The sequence below is a fragment of the Pocillopora verrucosa genome, chromosome 1 (genome assembly GCF_036669915.1).
Source record: "Pocillopora verrucosa isolate sample1 chromosome 1, ASM3666991v2, whole genome shotgun sequence".
Classification (NCBI taxonomy): Eukaryota; Metazoa; Cnidaria; class Anthozoa; order Scleractinia; family Pocilloporidae; genus Pocillopora; species Pocillopora verrucosa.
The window spans coordinates 18,449,455-18,468,701 of NC_089312.1; the positions used below are offsets into that span (position 1 = coordinate 18,449,455).

The 19,247-nt window shown below is 39.1% G+C and overlaps 4 protein-coding genes across 4 annotated transcripts; 2 read left to right on the forward strand and 2 right to left on the reverse strand.

Moving 5' to 3' along the window:
- Positions 1-684: 684 nt before the first annotated feature.
- Positions 685-5,637, forward strand: LOC131788862 (pituitary homeobox 2-like). Its single transcript, XM_059105958.2, has 4 exons — positions 685-824; positions 1,140-1,258; positions 2,298-2,506; positions 3,118-5,637. The coding sequence occupies exons 2-4, from the start codon at positions 1,210-1,212 to the stop codon at positions 3,580-3,582; spliced, it is 723 nt and encodes a 240-aa protein (XP_058961941.2). The 5' UTR covers positions 685-824; positions 1,140-1,209; the 3' UTR covers positions 3,583-5,637.
- Positions 5,638-6,886: 1,249 nt separating this feature from the next.
- Positions 6,887-8,573, reverse strand: LOC131788861 (melanocyte-stimulating hormone receptor-like). The gene has a single exon (XM_059105957.2). It carries the CDS (start codon positions 8,210-8,212, stop codon positions 7,265-7,267), a length of 948 nt encoding a protein of 315 aa, XP_058961940.2. The 5' UTR covers positions 8,213-8,573; the 3' UTR covers positions 6,887-7,264.
- A 3,113-nt stretch (positions 8,574-11,686) lies between these two features.
- Positions 11,687-12,580, forward strand: LOC131773613 (uncharacterized protein KIAA1958-like). Its single transcript, XM_066159267.1, has one exon. It carries the CDS (start codon positions 11,690-11,692, stop codon positions 12,578-12,580), a length of 891 nt encoding a protein of 296 aa, XP_066015364.1. The 5' UTR covers positions 11,687-11,689.
- Positions 12,581-14,456: 1,876 nt separating this feature from the next.
- Positions 14,457-17,721, reverse strand: LOC131788859 (melanocyte-stimulating hormone receptor-like). The gene is made up of 2 exons (XM_059105956.2): positions 17,699-17,721; positions 14,457-15,835 (listed from the first exon to the last, which is right to left on the reverse strand). The coding sequence occupies exon 2, from the start codon at positions 15,711-15,713 to the stop codon at positions 14,709-14,711; it is 1,005 nt and encodes a 334-aa protein (XP_058961939.2). The 5' UTR covers positions 15,714-15,835; positions 17,699-17,721; the 3' UTR covers positions 14,457-14,708.
- Between the last annotated feature and the right edge of the window lie 1,526 nt (positions 17,722-19,247).

A 19,247-nucleotide genomic window follows, 5' to 3' on the forward strand; every position in this document is an offset into this window, starting at 1 on the left:
AGTGCGCTCTGTCAAACCCTTGTGTGACCTTATGGCTGGGTTTTTTTTTTTTCAAAAATTCAGTATTTATCAATTTTCTGGCGAAAGTGGGAAAAAGAGATAACACTCCTGATACTGGAAAACTAAGAGAGACATCGTTAAATTTTACGACAATTTTGGAAGATGTTATGTATAAATGCCCAATTGAGCCATCCTTTAAGTAGCCTCTATGTGTCCTCGGAGCAGGCTATCTCGAGTTAAGTGGAAAGTACATGCACTAGTTATAAGAAAGAGCCCTGATTGAGCGATAGCTTGAGAAGGAATTGTAAAATTTTGAACGGTCTCGGGTACGACAATGTCATAAGAGGGTAGTGCCTAGGTAACGGGCAAATCCTATGAACCGATTCTTTTTTTTTCTATTTATTTATTTATTTTTCATTATGCGCACAGAAGAAATTTCTTTAATTTGTCCTCCTCGATTTTGATTCTCGTCTCTGAATATCAAAGTACTCCAAATTATCTTCTCACTGATCGAAACGAACGTTTTTTATAGGCGGAGATCTATCGGTTAAAATTGAATGATCGTTCTTTCCCTTTCGTTTTAGTAACAAATAAATTCTGTTTATGTTCAAAAAGTGACATACTATAGCTCGCATAACATACTGAGAAGTCATGTGGATATCACATGAGGGCTGATGAATCGGCTTTTTCTTTAAATAAAATAAGTAAAATTTTTACTAACCTTGAATATTGTTACGTCTAGCGTTGAGAACACGTCTCTAGCAAAGCTGCAACGTAGACTCTTCAGGAAAGAGGACCCAACGAACAACTGTCACTAGTGCCAGGTACGATCAAGAACATTATGGAATATTTTTGTCACGAAAGTGACAAATTCGTCCTGTCACGCAAGTAGGAAAGTAATCTTCTACACAAGACATCCTAAAACTTTGGTTCTGTCTTGGCCACTTTACCATAAAATTAAAATCAAGTTATCTCTTTTTGCTTCAAAATATTTTGAATCATGCCCGAGAAATTTCTCTCGGTGATGTCAGAGAAGTGTTATTTTTGGTTGTAACAAACTCTGCGACAGCTTACGTAACTTCCGGAATTGAGAAGCGGCCTTCTTTGAGAAAATGACCCTCTCTTTGATTGCACGGCAGAGTAAGACGAACTTCATGAACGCTTAAAGAGAGCTCGTATAAGGAGAAGTTTCCCTTGGATGAGAGCATAATGGATCAGAACGTGAGCATAAAACGAGAACAGGTGGACCATGGAGTAGGTGAGTTTTTGATTCAGGTGGTTTCATCGACTTAACAACGAGCTCACTTTTCCCCGCAGACCACGAGGTTGACCACCAAGTATGCTCTGTCTGCTTTATTTTCTTCCCTCCTTTAAGCTGAGATTAATTCGTCGCAAGTGTAGCCGTTTCTGTAAAATGTAAACACACTGAGCGAAAAGGAAAGCCAATCTTACTTCAGTAAAGGCTGATCTCTGGCTGATACGTTGTTTACGAAGAAAATTACCAATTATCAGTCATCAAAGACTTGATGTCCCACTGAGAGTTGAACCAAAGTAATTAACCATAAATTGGATGATGTTCACTGTATCCGATTTTAACATTACTACGAGATCACACTGTCTTGATACACTATAGCGAAAGTATGTCAGACCTTGGACGTAACAGAACATATCGTGGGATTATCTTAATTTCCACGCCTTTCCTTTGATTCGCTCTGCTTGATGGGCTGTAAAAAATGTTTTGTTGATGCATTTTGTGAACTGGACTGCGCAACTTTAATTCTTTTTGTGCTTTAACGCATCATGAACTCTATACTCGTATTTTGTGTTATTTGAAAAAACTCATAGTATGGAAAATAACTGTGTGCTTCGTGAAAAATCCATCTATCTGGTAAATCACTTGGTTCCATAGCGCCTTCTCTTTTGTAACCTTCGTGGAACCCGCCCTCCTCTTTTCTAAAATGAGATTGGTAGCCGTTGGGAAACTGGCGTCATGTACCATTCACAAGTTGTGAACTGAATCTGATATACTGAAAGACGTTGTTTTTAAATTGTGAGTTTGGGCCACTTCCTGATTGGTCCTTCTTTCTCTCCCCCGCCTCCCCCTCATATATTAGCTGTACAGTGATCTGGACAATCATCTTTCAACACTCTTTTGAAAAAACAAACATTAGTTTTGATGAACCAACTGAAAAATTTGTATCGGCTACCTGACTGTTTACAGAGTCAGAGACTCCTAGCTCTGTAACACAGCCGCCCAATTATTAACAAACGGACAAATGAATAAATTCTCTTAACAGATGAGGGAAGTTTAAGGCAATCAGGAACTGTAGGAAGGAAGGCACCGGGGCCAAAACAGGACAGAAAAGGATTACGCCGCAAGCGAACAGCCTTCACAGTACAGCAACTGGAGAGGATGCAGTCGGTGTTTCAGTGGAATAAGTATCCCGGAGTAACAATTCGTGAGGCGCTAGCCGCGGAACTGGGAGTCAGTGAGGCGTGTGTACAGGTCAGACCTTGTTATTCAAACATTTAAATTTCCAATATATTATTGTTAATTCTTCTAGTTATACATTTTTCTCGATGTTTTTAGAAGAATGCTTTCTAATGCCACCGCTAATTACCAGGTTCCAGTATCTCTCGTGATGAAGAATAAATACGTTCATTTTCAGCTGCTTTACGTCATTCGCTCAACTTTGACATTCTAAGTCAATCTTTATTTGAGTAGCCGCTCGCTAAAAGCTGAAGCTAGGATTTCCGTCATCTACAATTTTGTCAAATGAACTTCTTAATAGACCTCTCAGCGGCAGCGGAAGGCTGGGGAGAGGAAAAATTTATACCAAGGGGGCGGTCGACGGTCAAAAATAAGGAGATGGATGGGGGTAGGGAAGTGAAGATTTCTCCCCTTCCCCGCCCCCCACTCTCACCGTCCACTCTAACTACAAATCAAAAATCGCCGGTGGAACAAACGATCGCGAGCTTTTAGTGTTAGCTCGCACTAACAAGACGCCTGTACTGCAGGCTATCCGAAGGTCTGAGGTTCGATTCCTCATGGGTACTCAGAGTTTTTCTTTGTCCCACGCTGGTGACAAGACGAAAAACATATTTCTTTAATTTTAGGTTTGGTTTCAAAATCGTCGATCCAAATGGCGCAAGAGAGAAAGCAATATTCGACCGATACGCTGCGAGGAGCGTCCTGATGTGTGCGCATTTTATACCTATAATAACGCTGAGCGACGTTGGCCTCTTCCACGGGCGCACAATTACTGCTCGTGTCAAGTTAAGTCTCATGCCGTGTTTGGAGTAGTGCCAGTTACAGCTGGCTCCATGAGTGCTGGCTTAACTACTGACAACCGACTTACCACTTGTCCTTCTTTACACCCGACGCATGAACTGTCAAATGAGCAAGGAGAAGAGAGAGAAGAGCGTACTGGAATTCTGAAACCAAATGGTGCAGGCCCAAGATTTACTTATCCTAGTCTAAGTTCGAGAGGTCAGAAAGAAGCTTTGTCAGGAGAGCGTTCTGCAGATGAACTCATCAGTGCAAATGGACTTCTGTGCATGTATTCAATGCCAGGTAACTAAGTTCAGAAATCAAAAGGCTAAGATGTATGAGAAGAGATCAGAAGACCCGTCGCAATTTGCTGCAGATCCATCCTGAATGCCTGTATATATGTAGGCATCCTGAACATTCAATTACATTATAAGAGAAATTGAAGCTATGTAACCAGAATTTGAACCTACGTGCAATAACGATATGATTTAATCTTGGGGAGGATTTATCATTATAATGAACATTATAACTTGTGTTATTAGGCTTTGGTATTTGTTATGTAGTTTGAGCCTCGGCTATGCCTCCACCCATTTAATTCCTGTAATGATTGATCAAGTTTTCTGATTAAAAAAAAATATACGAGCTCTACATTTTACGAGAGAAGGACGAAGCTAAAATCATCTGCCTGGAAATTATATGTCTGAGTCATCATTAACTTATCAGAACGAAAGTTGTCAGAAATCTATGTCAAACTTTAAGGGTAACTGGTAATGTGTTTAGATTCACGTACAATATTTTGTTTAATGAGTTTAGCCCGCTACAACATACTAAGTTTTTCTGATCCAGTCTTAAGCGATCAGTTTCTAGGTATCTACCCACTCAAAAAATTGCTCCAGTTGTTTTCTCTCAAAAAATGTCAAAACGCGTCTGATCATTTCCGATTCCTTTTGGAAATATGCCTTAACCCTTTAAAACCTAAGAGTGACTAAAGTCTAATTTCTCCTCACAATAAGACCCCCGAATCACACATTAGGGTCACGAGAATAAAGGAAATGATCAGCAGCCAAAGAAGCCCTTGATTGTTCAACAAATTCTCCTTGTCAGCGCGTTAGTAAGTGTATAGAGAACAATAGGAAGAATATGCAAACTAATGTTGGGGTGTAAAGAGTTAAGGTTGGTGATGGTTCAACATAAGACTTTAAAGGTTAACCTCATCTTTTCTCTTCCATATATTATTTTCTTTTTAATTTAGGCGCATCTTAAATACTCTGTTATGTTACGCTTGGAGTTATGTACTTATAGACTGCTTTAAGGCACTAAAATCACTCATAATGTAAATACTGCAGAAAAAGCTTCTCAAGTTACCAGTTCTCTACTGGCCAGCAATATAATATCGAGGACTTTCTCTTTACGAGAGAAAATTCGTCGTGAAAAAAGCTGTTATTGGTGGTGAAAAATATCTCAAAAGTGTAGTTTCGATGGAGAAAGTGAGCCCAAGAGAAGGGCACCCTAGAAGTGGAATTAGGAATAATTTGTCAATAAAATCGCGGCACGGTGCAATTAACCCTAGATACGGAAGACCGTCTCGCATTTGTGATAAATTTTCACTTGGGTTGTTTAATGTAATCCGAGATTGCATCAAGCTTGCCTTACTAAGCTCAGAAGGCTCACGCGGCCCTTTCAACATATACCAATCAGAATCAAGCTACAACCAATCTTGCCTTGTTCACCTGCGTTTTCCCGCGCTTTTTGTAGCTTGAATGTTTTTACTTTTAGTTGTCTCATTGTAAAGTTTTACCTTCATTGTTAATGTTTACCTTCGTTCTGAAGGCTGTTACGCTAACATCGATTGTGGTTTTACCTGAGCGGCGCACTATTACCACAAAAAATATTTCAATCAATTTTATCAGACAGTCGGACAGAAGCCGAAATGTAACACTTCATCCATTATCTACCCAGTTTTCGAGTAAATAATAACCTCCAACTAATAAATTTCTTTAGGACTATCCTAGTTTGTTTACTTCGTTTAGTTTAATCAGCTTTTTCAAGTAAGTGCAAAAGTCGATAGCTGAGTAAATTAATAAAAGGGGTAAGTTTCTAAAGAAACTGTGGTGCTGCCGCGTCGATGGGAGGGTATAACAGGGTAATTTAGTTTTATCAACTGAGTTGATAACGTAAATTGGCTACCGTAAAGAGTCTATGTTTTGAGCATTAGCCCTTCGTCAGAGCGATTGACAAAGGACTAACGCTCGAAACGTTAGCTTTTAAACTCTTTCCGGTGGTCAATTTACGTTATTAACTCAGATGAATATATTACCTTGTCCAGTCAAGAGCCATGTAACTCATGGCTGAAATTTGTCTTTTTCGAAAAGTGAAATGAAATAAAAAAAACATATTTTGATTTGTTCTGCTCTCAAAACAAGAATAAGTCTTATCTTTTTTTAGGGGAGTTATAGGGCAATTTTTTTTCCAGTTTCAAAATCGCCGGACTCACCATATCATAGCAAGATTGAAGAAATTTTCAAATGATTTCTGGAGCTTAATATTCAGTTTACAGAAGTTATTATTCATACTGTTATTAAGGCTTTACTCAGGGCCAGAAATTAAACAAAATTATCTACTTGAGTACTCCATGAGGTGTTTCAATCTCATGCGGAGAAACCACTATTGTCGATGTTGGTGTCAGGCAACTAGAGGACCTGCAGAACTTACGAACCTATTGATCGACATGGGTCAAATGAATAAGGAAATTGGAAGAATTATTAAATTTTTATTCTCTTTAACCGGCATCTTTAAAGACTTTTCTTTAAACGGAGGGGTTCTATATCGTAGTGTTCACATAATTATCTTCCAAATGGAATATTGATTTTTTTCTTTAACCGTCGATTCACATGGATGCACATGAAGGACCTCTTCTAACAAGAAAATCGTCTTTTTGCGTGCGCGTCCAGACCACGTGCAAAGCTTTCGCTGCAAATGAATGATGTGAGGTGGACTGACATAAAGAACTTTTTAGAGCATTTTTCAGTTTAAAGTGTCTGTTCGCCTCTTCATGGGCCACGTTATGTATGTAATTAAGGCAGTTAAGAATCAGACTGGAGATCTTTTAAAGCAATTGATCCATTATCTTAGCAATTCATAGGGTCGAGGCTCAAGCAAGTACGCCGGAAAGAACGGAAATAGATCTTCTTAGATATGTGACTTCTTGGAAACGTTAAGTAATAAATATACAACTTTGACAAATCCTTTTTGAACGTGATAAAAGGGAGAGAAAGTGCAGCACTCTGAAGTGTTGTCAATGAGGAAGAAATTACATAACAATTTTGGCCTAGAGGCTGTCACATTAAAACTGAAAATAAACTCTGGATTTTTTTCCCGCACTCAACGGACCTCGCGCTTCATCCGCGATCATTCGAGGAAGAGAAGCACGGAAAAATAGGAGGTACCTGTACAAGTTAAACGGAAAACTGTAAAACGAAGTTTAGATTCCTAGTTTTACAGATGTGTTGCAAAGATTAATTTCCGCTGAAGTTGGCGGAGAACACCAAATAAGCGCTGGTAGATTGATTGCTCTCTGACTGTAATATTTTTAACACACTATTGTTCGTTCGATTCTATACATCCTGTGTCCTCAAATTCATTTATTATAATTCATTCATTTTTAAAATGCAGGTGACGAGGACTTCTAGTTTTTCGGTTTTCATATGGAAATTTAAGTCGTTCTCCGCAACGAAGTTAATTGTGCAAACAAAAAAGCAAACTGAAAAACTTCCATGCTGGACAAATTATTTTTGTTTCATTTCGCAACGAACCACTCTCTTGGCATGAAGTCGGAAATCAGAAGTAATTAAAATTTTCATTTCAATAAAAGATGTACTTATCAAAATTTCATCTCCCTTTTTTTTAGACCCCTTCTTCTATTCGCGATATTAACCAGGTTATCTTTTAATCAGAAAATTGCGCTGAAAGCGAATCTGTTTCAGTTGTCAGTTCTCAGCTGTGTAAACTCCTCAGCATCTGTCTTACGGCCTCATTTATTTCACGCAAGCGCCAACAATAAATGAGAGGGTTGAGTGATGAATTGACAAAGATTAAAGTTGCCCCAAGTTCATACGATAAGCGAGTCGCGCTCGTGATTCCTTTGGCCTCTATAACAGCGACGGTACACAAATATGGCGTGAAACAAACAGTTAGTAGGCAATAAACCCAGAATGAACCCGCCGCTTGCTTTTTAATTTTTTGTACGTTTATCTCTTGTTCGTCTTTGTCAAAAGCCTGACTGACAGACGAGCTTTGCACTCGTATGACCGACCTGTGATGCAACACGATACGATAAATGTTCATGTAGGAATACGAAGCAATACAGAGACTTACGCTGATGATAGTGATTGCAACTATCTTCACAAGTTCATGTTGCCATAGCCACAGCGAACCAAATATTGAGCTGGATAACCAAATACCAACGAGTAGCAAAACTGCGCGTCTTATCGTTATGAACTCTCTGTATCTTAAATGAAGACGAAGAGCTAGATACCGGTCAACACTAACAGCGGTAACAGTTAGTAGAGATACGATACAAAGGGCGTTCGCTGCAATTTCCACCGTAATTCCAGCATCACAGAATAGCGGTTGATCCCGTATAACCTTGGCTAATATTTGCGAAAAAAACAGAGGATGGACTATTAAACCAACGCCAAGATCGGAGAGTGCCAAACCGAAAAGAAGTGTGCCAGATGGGGTGTGAAGCGTTGGCGTCCGGCGAATAGCAAAAAGGATTACCAGATTAGATGCAATAGCCGTAATGGAAAACACGATATTTACAACGCAGTTGAAAATGTACCAAGCGGGAGAAAATTCCCCCATGTTGAAATGCGTATGGGTAAAATGATAACAAATATCTTTCTCAGAGTCTCCAGTTTTGTTTCCTATCTTTAAAACCATACTCGAGCTTTGATGTCTTTGGGTCCTTGCCCGGATACGAGCTAGTTTCAACTTTAAGTCCAAAGAAACAAGAAATCCCTTTTAATCTGAGGTCCAAGCATGAAAAAGTCGAACAAGAAATTCAACAGCTTCTCCAGCAACACTTGTCCGGTGAACAGAAACAACAATGACACTGAAAAGTAGGGAGTATTTGCATCGATTTAAAAGTAGATTTAGAAGAAAAATGTTGACGGCAGCTGTGGGTATTGAGGTGTCAATTGGAGATGATCCAAATGCGGCAATATATGTCGTTACATCTGTCAGTCAATTGTGAGAAAACAAACTTTGCAGTTGATCTGATGAGTTTAAGCTCTTTCCTATCTTTATGAGGTGACTTTCATTTTGCCTGGAAACGGAAATTGAGCAAAAACAGCTTTACCTGACAATTATGTGACTAATGACTGGGAGTTTAAAATTGCTTCTATGATTACGTTTAAATAAAAAAAAGAAATTGTTTGAATGAGCCTAGGACAAAGCACAGTGATTCATAATTAAAAAAATCCCAGAGGTGAAAAAGGATTGAAAACTCTTTCCTTAATGACGAATTACGACTCGCATATAGACTCGCTTCGAATTGGTTTTACTAAAGAGCGATATCAAATTCTGCTACTCAGGAAAAAAGTTCTTACGTTTTTAAAAATTAGAAATGCCAGCAAGAATTGATTAGAAACACTTGTATAATTTTCCTTCTTCAGTTCGCAATGCGCATAGAGCTGCCGAGTGGACGAACAACAGGATTCTCGTTTCAAATTCAACGCATTGTCCAAGGGATCAACAAGAAATTGTGGAAAAAAATCAACAACACTTGATAATTAGTAGGTGTCATTATAATCTTGAAGACTTTGTCAGCTGGAAATCAGTCCTTAAAAACGAGGATTAGAGTGGTAAAAAAATGATCTGTGTTGGTTTTGCATGCACACTTACTTGCTGAAGGGGCCTGTGTCGAGTCGGAGGCACGAGAAATTTTAAAGAAATAAGCATAATGGCTAAGGTGTTACAAAAAAATGAACCCGCAAATCTTTCTTTATTTACCAGTCATTAAAAAAAACCTTAATTTTTCCGCTTGCGTTGGTATCGTCTTTCACGCAGGTCATATTGGATCGATTTATTTATGCTAAGATAGACCGTAGAATGTATTTCGAACACAAGACGCCAAAATGGTGGATGGTATGGTGGATCATAAATCCGTTATATAAACATTTTACTCATCATCAGTATTTTTCCTCACCCCTACGAGGCGGAAAAATACTTTGCAACCCGCAAAATATCTGCGAGTGTTATTTGTTAACCGTTGAATCAGGCAAAAACGACCAAGAAATATTTTGTGACTGGATCTTTGTTAAAAGAGTGGTAAATTTTCTGCTCAGTGGCGAAAAACGAACGAGTTTCTTGCATGTACAAGACCACGTAGTAGATTCAGCATGCTTGAATCGTTGTTTACTAGAATTAACGGCCGGTATTGAAGACTTTTAAAATTCCGAAATTATACGATTATTGAACGTGTACTTTTAGGAAATATCAACACTTAAAAATAATATTAAGTGTTCGAAAAACGAAGCGAAAAACTTGCAAATTTCTAGTATTTACGAGACCCGTGTGGAAGAGTTACCTTACTTGAATTATTGTTTACTAGAAGCGTAGCTTTGTGTTGAAAATTCTGGAAATCGTACGATTTCGAAACATTGAACAACATTTCTAGGACATATCGACACATCAAAATAATATTTACCGTTTAGTGAAGATTACCTAACGTCGCAAAGCCTCAGTTCAAGTCAGAAAGCTTAGTTTTGTTTTAAGCCAAAATTAACATCCCGTTTTGGAATGAAGTATCGTCAACTCCAAAACTAATTTTTTTTGGTTCAAAGAACAACATGTTCGTTGTTTTTCGAAACTAGTGTAATTTAGCACGTATTATTTTCATTTTGAGCTCCAAAAGGTTTATCTCAATCGGGATAGAGCAGGTCACGCCGAAGAACAATACGTCAGCGCCCTAGTGCGCTTCCATCAGCGTAGACTTATTAGTCACAAGAACAAACTTGAAAAGGCTAATATTGCCAAGTCTCGATCACAATACAATGTAAATACACGTGAAAGATCACGTTCGCCCTTGAGGAACACTGTAAATACTGATGTCGACAAGATAGACAAAATAGAAAATCAGCTTTCAGAGCTGAAAGATCTTATATGTACACGCTTTCAGAGTGATAATAAACATGTTGAAAAGTAACAGTGTCATCTCTGAAAAATCAGTCTACAAACCGACCGAGACCTTTCAATATACACACTACTCATCTTGCCACCCGCCAGGTGTTAAGAAAGGCTTTATTAAAGGAGAAGCCATCAGACTTCTAAGAACAAACTCCTCGGAAAGAAATTTCCAGGAGGCCATGTGTAACTTCAAAACACGACTTGAAGCACGTGGTTACCCAAAAAGCCTAATTGAAAAAACGTTATCTGAGGTCTCGTTTGCCGCAAGGCAGCCGACACTTAAAAAACAAACCAAAAAAACTAAAGGCAAAATATTGCCTTTTGTGACAGCATACCACCCAGGGGTTAAAAAATTTAAAACAAATACTGATGCAAGAATGGAACCTCATCCAAAATCAGCCACTGCTGAAAACAATTTACAAAACGCCTCCGATTATATCATACAAAAGAGGTAAATCGCTCAAAGACATACTCGTCAGAGCGAAGCTTTAATTAAAGGCTTTTGCGTCGCAAACGTAAAACCACACAGGGAAGTCTGTGTAGGCCTGTCTATGACCTTTTCAAAAATCTTGAAAGTTTTGAAACCTCGCGGCTGAAAGGGACGGGTGCAATTTGACGGTGAAATTGCACCCGTCATGTGATGGATGCACGGCTATGCAGTACATAAGTATTTTTGCCATAGTAGCTCCTTCGGAAATAGGTAGGCTTTGCGCGCGCGCCCAATGTTATAAAATCTAATAATATACATGAAAAAATTACTCAGTTCTAATTGGTTAAGATAAATGCAGTTTTTAGGTAATTCAGTGCAGAAGAGAGTTAATTCAGTGCAGAAGAGGGTTTATTCAATGCAAAGGAAGATACAAACCATACATTCTGATTGGTCAATAATCAAAGAAACTCACAGATAGCCAATCAAATGCGAGCCTTGGATGTCGCAACATTTGGATACGCTGAAAATTTGCGAGCGAAACAATGGCGGGTGTTTTAAGTAGGTTTTCTTCCGCTACCGCAACAACAATACAGCAGCTGAAAAACAGCTCTATCAATGAAAACACGGTAAAAAGCACTGCTTTTTGGTTGTCAGTTTGGAAGAAGTGGTGTTTGGAGAAGGAAATTGCCGCGAAAATCGAAAACTACGCGCCGACCCAGTTTAACAGTTTGCTCGAGCGATTCTATGCCGAAATTAAAAACAAACATGGGGAAGATTTTGAACCGGAAAGTCTGAAAGTAATGATTACATCGCTTGATAGACACTTGAAGAACAAAGACTATAAACTGTCCATTATTCGCGACAGAGAATTCAGTTCCTCCAAACAAGTACTGGACGGAAAAGCGAAACAGCTTCGCTTAGCTGGTCGCGGCAAGCGCCCAAACAAAGCTCGACAACTATCCGAAGAGGAAGAAGAAATTCTCTGGAAGAGCGAGAAACTCGGTGGTAAAACCCCAGAGTCCTTAATTCATACAATGTGGTGGCTACTTACTCAACAATTTGGTCTCCGTGGAAGGCAAGAACACCATGGAATGAGACTGGAGGATTTCAGAATCATGAAAGGTGATGACGGCCTTGAGTTTGTTGAGTTTGCTGAAGGGCCAACGAAAACCAGACCTGGAGGTTTGAACGCAAAGCCAAGACAGTTTCAGCCCAAAATGTTTCAGACCGGCGGAGAGAGATGTCCAGTTGCTTTATTCCGTCAGTACATCAACCGTAGGCCTCGCAATCTCAGGGCCAGTGGTCCATTTTACCTCTCGATAAAATACAACAGCGGACCTAGCGATGAAACTTGGTACAAAGTCCAGCCCATGGGAGAAAATAAAATCAACTCCATGATGAAAAATATTATCTCCCAAACCTCCCTTCAGTCATCCGAGAAGCGGTTTACCAATCACAGTGCCCGCAAAATGCTCGTTAGCAAGATGAAGAAAGCAAATCTCGAGAGGTCGTCTATTGCAAAAGTCACCGGTCACAGAAATATCCAGTCTTTAGATGACTACGATGAAGCGAACGCCGTCTTGAAGACGAACAGCGACAGCTTGCGTGGGCCATTTCAAAGAGAAATAGTACACCAAAACCCGTGCCGGTGGCGAGTAGTTCATCTGGTCCTTGTGCTTCAAATGCAGTAATTCCACAGATGATGAGCTCTCAAGCGCAGAATCTGATAAATTCCTTCACTAACTGCAATGTCACATTCAACCTCAACAACAAGGCCTCGCCTGATAAACCTCGCAAACGACGATTTCATTTCACCGAAAGTGATTCGGACACAGACTGAACAATTCCTTGAACTGTTTGGCCGGACTTTAAAATTTTTGCACCTTAAAGATGTGAAAATTTCATTTTATCTAATTGTTTTGATCGTAAGCGATTGTTTTGACCGAACGCACAATGTCACTTGCAGGGTTTGAATAAATTATTTTTACACGCGATGCGCGCGCTTTTCTTCTGCATAATTATGATAAGCTACCTCGTATTTTTTCATGTACATTATTAATACGTAATCACACGATTTTTCTCGTGCAATTTGGAATAAATTAGCACTTGTAAATTTTAGCACTCGCCCTACGGGCGCATGCAATTTTGTTAGTCTTTGAAAAAATTTACTCGTGCTTATTTACTCCAAATTGCACTCGAAATCATATGATTACCTATACAAATAAAGAATTTGTTCATGCTTAGCGTGCGTATATCGAGTTATAGATGCACGCGGGAAGTTTGGAGAGCACGAAAAATGCGTAAGAGTAGCTCGAGGCGAAGCCGAGAGCAACTCTAGCTTTTTGAGTGCTCTTCAAACTTCCCGCGTGCATCCATAACTCGATATACGCACAGCTAAAAGCATGAACAAATTCTTTTATAACAGAGCGACAACAAGAATCTGCGCGAAGAAGCCTTTTATTGTGATAGAGTGCAATTGTGATTGTTTTGGTTTTGGTAAATTCCCAATTAACGACTGTGTATTTTATTCCCCAGGTTGAACAAATTTAATAACGACAGTAAAAACGGAAATTTTACCTTTAAATGTTGTTAATGACCGATTGGTGACTTTTTTGTTCCCAGTAAATGTCTGTCTTTCGGCCAAAATTTGCTGCAGCTGGTCTTCCGACAAATTTGCGAAACGTGCAACTTGCGAGTTTTTTCGGCTTTATTTTAGTTGCCTGTTGGATCAGGACCTAAAAGGTCAATGCCGATAGAAAAATTGGGCAGTTCTTCGCTGGTTTCTTCCATATTTCAAAGAGAAGGAAAACTGCTCTGCAGCTTAACAGGACGGAAACTCTGAAGCCAGGTAAAAAAAAAATGCTCACGTCATCTTATTTACGCACGGGCGTGCGTTAATAAGGATTTTGTTCATAGCGGCTCAAAAGGACTAATATAGGGCAAGCACGCGCGTTATGTTATAATAGTGTAATTGCTGATAATTGCTCAGGTGCTGATAGAGATACGCGCGCTCTGATTGGCCGAGGATTGCGTCACATCTTTCATATGTTTAGCAGAGGCGCTAAATTTCAAAGTGGCTGCCTCACGTTTGGTCAATGTTTGCGAGGGAGTGATGAACGCAATAAAAGAAAATTCAATTACACTAGTGCAACCAATGAGTTTGGCGGAATACTTTTCAAAAGAAAGTTACCGTATGAAGTTTTTGCAGATTTAAATGAAAAAACCTGTTTAAATCCTTGCTTAACTAGTAACAAAATATGCGGAATGCTTTCTTCATTGACAGAATTTACAACAGAATTCGAAAGCACTTGAGTAATTATGCTCAAACAATTATTCGCCTCAGGTTTTGCAAACATTATTGAATAGTTCCCTGGACTTCATCTCGGGCACAACATTCACTGAGCCTAATGCGAATAATAGTTAAAACAACCTAGTTGTCAATCTGTTAATCCCGGGAAGGGAACAATCATGAGAGACTGAGACATGAATCCAACAAAATGGTGTTATAAGTTTTTTCTTTAATGAAAATGCAGAATATGTAAAGGTGAAGTGATAAAATCCGTTCGTAATGAAAATCTATTTATAAAGGTTCAGAAAATTAAACAAAAAACAAAGGAAGCAGGAAGTTTTAGCATTTGACAGATCTGAGGAAAAAAAACGAACGAAAGTTCATATTTTCATTCTATGACGCAATTACAACTGAAACTTAACAGCCTAGAGACGAGTGCTAACGAGCATCTCTGAGTAGAATAAATTATCGACAAATAATAAATGAATTGGTACTCTCAAAAACTGTTTGACTTTCAACCCCACTCATATTCAATCGCCATTTTCTCTTGGGTCAGCGCAGACGAATAGTCTCGCAGTTTTTCTCACTGCCTTACGGATATCTCGCAAACGCCAACAATAAACCAAAGGATTGAGAGAAGAGTTTATAAAAACCAGTGTGGCAGTTATATCATACGCAAACCGAATTCCGAGCGTTAATCCAATCTGAGTTATTGCAGCCACAACGCACAAATATGGCAAGTAGCATACAATGATAAAACAATACACCCAGAACGTACTAAGCGCATGAGATGTAAAACTCGCCATGTTTATGGTCTGTTCTCTAGTCCTTCCCTGTTCCAAGAAACTTTTCAACGCTACCTCGTGATGATAGTGCCGTGAAACAACGCGATAAATTTGAAAATAACAGAACGTAGCGGCTGAAAAACAAACCAAAATTATTATGATCGCATTCCCTTTGACCATGTCGGGTTTATAAAGCCATAATGTACCAGAGAAAGCCCCGATAATCCAGATGTTTACCAAAACGAATATTACACGTTTGATTGTGATAAGTTCCTTGTATCTAAGGTGAAGGCGAAGAGCCAAATACCTGTCCAAGCTAACGGCTATTACAGTCAAAAGAGAAATGATGCATAAAGCGTTTGCCGTAACTTCTACTGTGATTCCAGCTTCGCAGAAAATGTTTTTGTTCTGGGTCACTTTGCCAAATATTTGCGCGAAAAACAGAGGATGAACAAGCACACCGACTCCAAGGTCAGACAGTGCGAGACCAGAGAGGAGTGTGTTGGACGGAGAATGAAGCGAGGGAGTCCTTCGAATGGCGACAAGAACCAATAAATTGGCGAGGCAAGCAGTGATGGAGAAGAGAGCGTTTAACACACAAATTAGTATGCACCAACCAAGATAGATGTCTGCAATTTCGAAGTCGATAGCGCTGAAGTGATAGCACGAAAACGTTTCGTAATCTTGGGTGATGTTTTCCGTTTTTTCCGAAGTATTGGTTTCTGTAACCCTTGGGTTTTTTGGCTCCATACTTCTTAAGTTGCCCGTCAAAGAACTTGTGTTAACAACGGGTCAATTCTCTTCTCATTAAGCGCTGATGCTGAATGGACGTGTGCTAATTTCAATGCGAGCTTTTATCTGGTATTCACTATCTAAAAGAACACAAAAGCGATTGTTGGCTAATCTCAATATTGGCAAACAGGAAGCTATGAATAAAGCCAGGTGTTTATCGCATCGCCTTAAGTCGAATTGCTAGCGGTTTCAGTTGTTCGTTTTCCATATATCTGTTACAGTAACTATGCAACTAAAAGGTAACGTTAAAAATGCATTGTGTTTGTACCAAGTTTTATCCTTAAAGACAGTCTCCGTAAAGAGAGAATCGTAATGGAGGTGTAGCTAACGACAGTCGTTCATTATGCTATAAATATGTGTCACCTTCGAAGCACGATGTAGACGATAATTTTTAATTAGCTTCGGAAACTTAAAATATAAAGAAAAAACTTCAAACTGGTTATAGACAATCATCACTACAATGAGACTTCCAAGTTGGAAGGTATTTTTTCGGCCTTCCTCGAAAAAAATTAAAATTGAAATTAACAAAATTGATTCCATTTGTCGTTTACTTACCAACGTTAAATTGAAATTAGATTAAATGTTTCTTTGAGTAAACAACGATAACGAGCTCTAAAAGCAGTTTAGCACTGGAGTATGATGCACCTTGGTTAGATTTAGCGCCTCAGGATGACTTTCAAAACAGAAAAGCAAGGCAAAAATTCACTATTCTATAAACATTGAGGTATCTAAATCGAAACTGAAAAATCGAAGTTATCTGGTAAAAGAATCACGTTTTGACTTATGCTTAACGTCATTATCGACCAAAATGATTTAAAAAGACTGTAGTCATGAACATGTGACGAAAATTATATCGCACATCTTGCATTTTAATGTATTATCATATAGAGAACAAGCTGCTCACTATTTAAATATTATTTCCAGACAGGTGCAAATAAGAGCCCGGGAATGAAATTGTTATGGTGGATCAGCACAATTTGCTCCCTATAAATTAGGGGACTGAATATAAAATCTCTCACTTTCCATACCCAGCTCTTCCTCCAACCGTACCCGACTTTAAATCCTGTCTCCGGTCTGATGATGAACGAGGATTGGCATTCTATGCATCTCTCTCCTGTTCTCCGCATTTTCTTTTCCCACCCTCCCCACCCCCCTCCTCATCGTACCCCTCTCCCTCTCCCACTCCCTTTTTTCCCCAATGACGTCCTCCTCCTTTCTCAAGCTTCTCGGGTTGGCCTCTGTTTCGTTCAAATGTATCGAAAATACTCTTCGTGCGAACTTCGGGAAGGTCACAAATTTCTGTTTCATTTGGAATATCATTAATTAAGAGTCAGTACTAGTACCACTGCTCACGTAGGGGGAGGATTGAATTTACTTTACAAAGACTTTGCATGCCGAAGGAGAGATTCCTCTTAAACGCGATGCCTAAGTTTGTGAAGAACCAAAGAGGCACTCAACGCTTTAGGTGCTGAAGAGGTTTTTCAGCCTGTTCGAGTCGTTTAGTTGGTAAACGGGGCACGTTACAGACGCACATTCTGTGTGGGTGAATTTTGAACTGTTCTGTTTTTGATTCTGCAATCGTTAAGTTGCCTTTTTTCTGATTGGCCATTGAGATTATTTTGGTTCTGATTTTCTTTAACTCCCAGATCAAATTTGTCATTCTCCTTGCTGTCAACCATACAATTCTTATAATGTTAGTTCAGAGAATCTAGCGTTGGATCAACTAATTATCCCCAAATTGCTATTTTTCTTTATTCTCATCACTTATCTGATTGATATTTTATTGATATTGTTAGGAGAAGTTCTGTCTTGGTCACTCATGGGAATTAAAGGGTTAATCAAAAAGTGTTCACCCAAGAGATAAAATTTATGCTCCAGAAGCTATTAATTTTCATCTTTCAGTTTAAGTGAAAAGTCTCGATGAAATTTTGACATGCACTTACCATGTTCAGGATGCGAAGATTCCGCTAAGGACGCCGCCATTTTAAATGTGCTGCATGGCAACGAGGCCACTTTCCTTCAACAGCAAAGTGACACTCTTTTTTTCTCATCTAAAAGCGATCTTTTGGAACAGTTAAGACCTACCCAAAAACCAACATAAGTCTCACTGTCATGAAAAATCTCCTCTCCGAGACTAGAGGGTGATTTAATAATGAGGGTTTGTGTTAGCTTAACGTTACTTCCCACCTTCAGAGGCCGAAAAAACAGATTTTCCTCTTATTTGACTAAACTGAATTCAAACATTTTGACCGAACGTTCCCATAAAAAATTTCTGAAATCTTTTAAAGCACCCAAGTTATTTAGAAAAACGTAGTTTCAAATAAAATTGAATAAATCAGGAATGTGTCATAATCTCGGACCTGAGCGAATTCCCTGGGGGAGATTTCGCGGCAACCGCTCATCTTGGGACTCGTTTTTTAATTTTTTTTTGTTTACATCCCTATTCGAAAAAATTCACACGTAGAAGCTCTTTGCCCATGGAAATTTAAAGATCTTTGCTCATGGAAAAATTAAAAGGGGAAGAAAGTTCTTGGAAAAAAAATAAAAACAAAAACAAAAACAAAAAAAAAAACAAGCCCAAAGGAGAAAGGAAAAGTACCATTCTGTCGAGAAAAGAAAACATTTCCTTCGTGAAAGCGACTGGTACTGGTGGAGCTCCACGCTGGCGTCCAGATTTCGAACAAAGGAGTCGCCGTCAAACCAAAATTTGCCCTACATAATTTTAAAAACGAGGTTTCCTTTCATTTACGCAAGTACCAGGCTTGCGACAAATCGTAATTTTGAAAGCTGTCTGTTGATCCTTTTTCTTGCTCCTTAGCGCGCTCCCCGGTTTTTCCATTTTTGCCGGCGGATTTTTCCTTTGGCAACTTTGCCCACTATTGTGTCATCCTCCTCAAAGCTTCACTCAGCGATCGAGATAAAAAAAAACGTGTCTGCAATGGATTACTTTTCCCGGGAAATCTTGATCCTCCATCATTGATGCTAGGAGGTACTGTTGTCCCATTGGTTTGCAGTTTCAGGAGGCAAGGTAATCTCCTGGCGTGGTGCGAGTTGTTTGCGAACCTTTATGAGCTAAAATCTCGCATTTGATTTTGGGAGGAATACAACCACTTTTAGCAAATTTACAGGGTATATAGATTTAACCTATTTTCGTCAAACATTCTAGGAATAATTACAAACGAAGTGTGTGGGGAAATTTGAAATTTGATTTAAAATATTTGTCCGTGGTGTCCATTTACGCAACACGCCCGGCATATTTTTAGCTACTCCAACTTTAGATGTCGATATCTAGACAACCAATCAGAAAGCCGAAAAAGCCCGACAAAATTTGTTGATTGATGCCTTGTGAATAGGACTGTGCAGCCATTTAGCTTGTGCTGCGGCATCCGATACACGATAACTTCAATAGAAGAACCCTTGGTACGTCGTTTCACGCCTTACCGGCTCTTGACTTATCCTTTAAGGAAAAATTGCTAAAATTACAATTTTTGA

What these genes read in the sequence shown, in the direction of transcription:
- LOC131788862 (XM_059105958.2), top strand. Translation starts at nt 1,210, where the DNA reads ATGGATCAGAACGTGAGCATAAAACGAGAACAGGTGGACCATGGAGTA. An exon ending in ACAGGTGGACCATGGAGTAG is followed by an intron (nt 1,259 to 2,297) that starts GTGAGTTTTTGA and finishes TTCTCTTAACAG; the next exon opens with ATGAGGGAAGTTTAAGGCAA. An exon ending in TCAGTGAGGCGTGTGTACAG is followed by an intron (nt 2,507 to 3,117) that starts GTCAGACCTTGT and finishes CTTTAATTTTAG; the next exon opens with GTTTGGTTTCAAAATCGTCG.
- LOC131788861 (XM_059105957.2), bottom strand. Translation starts at nt 8,212, where the DNA reads ATGGTTTTAAAGATAGGAAACAAAACTGGAGACTCTGAGAAAGATATT.
- LOC131773613 (XM_066159267.1), top strand. Translation starts at nt 11,690, where the DNA reads ATGATTACATCGCTTGATAGACACTTGAAGAACAAAGACTATAAACTG.
- LOC131788859 (XM_059105956.2), bottom strand. Translation starts at nt 15,713, where the DNA reads ATGGAGCCAAAAAACCCAAGGGTTACAGAAACCAATACTTCGGAAAAA.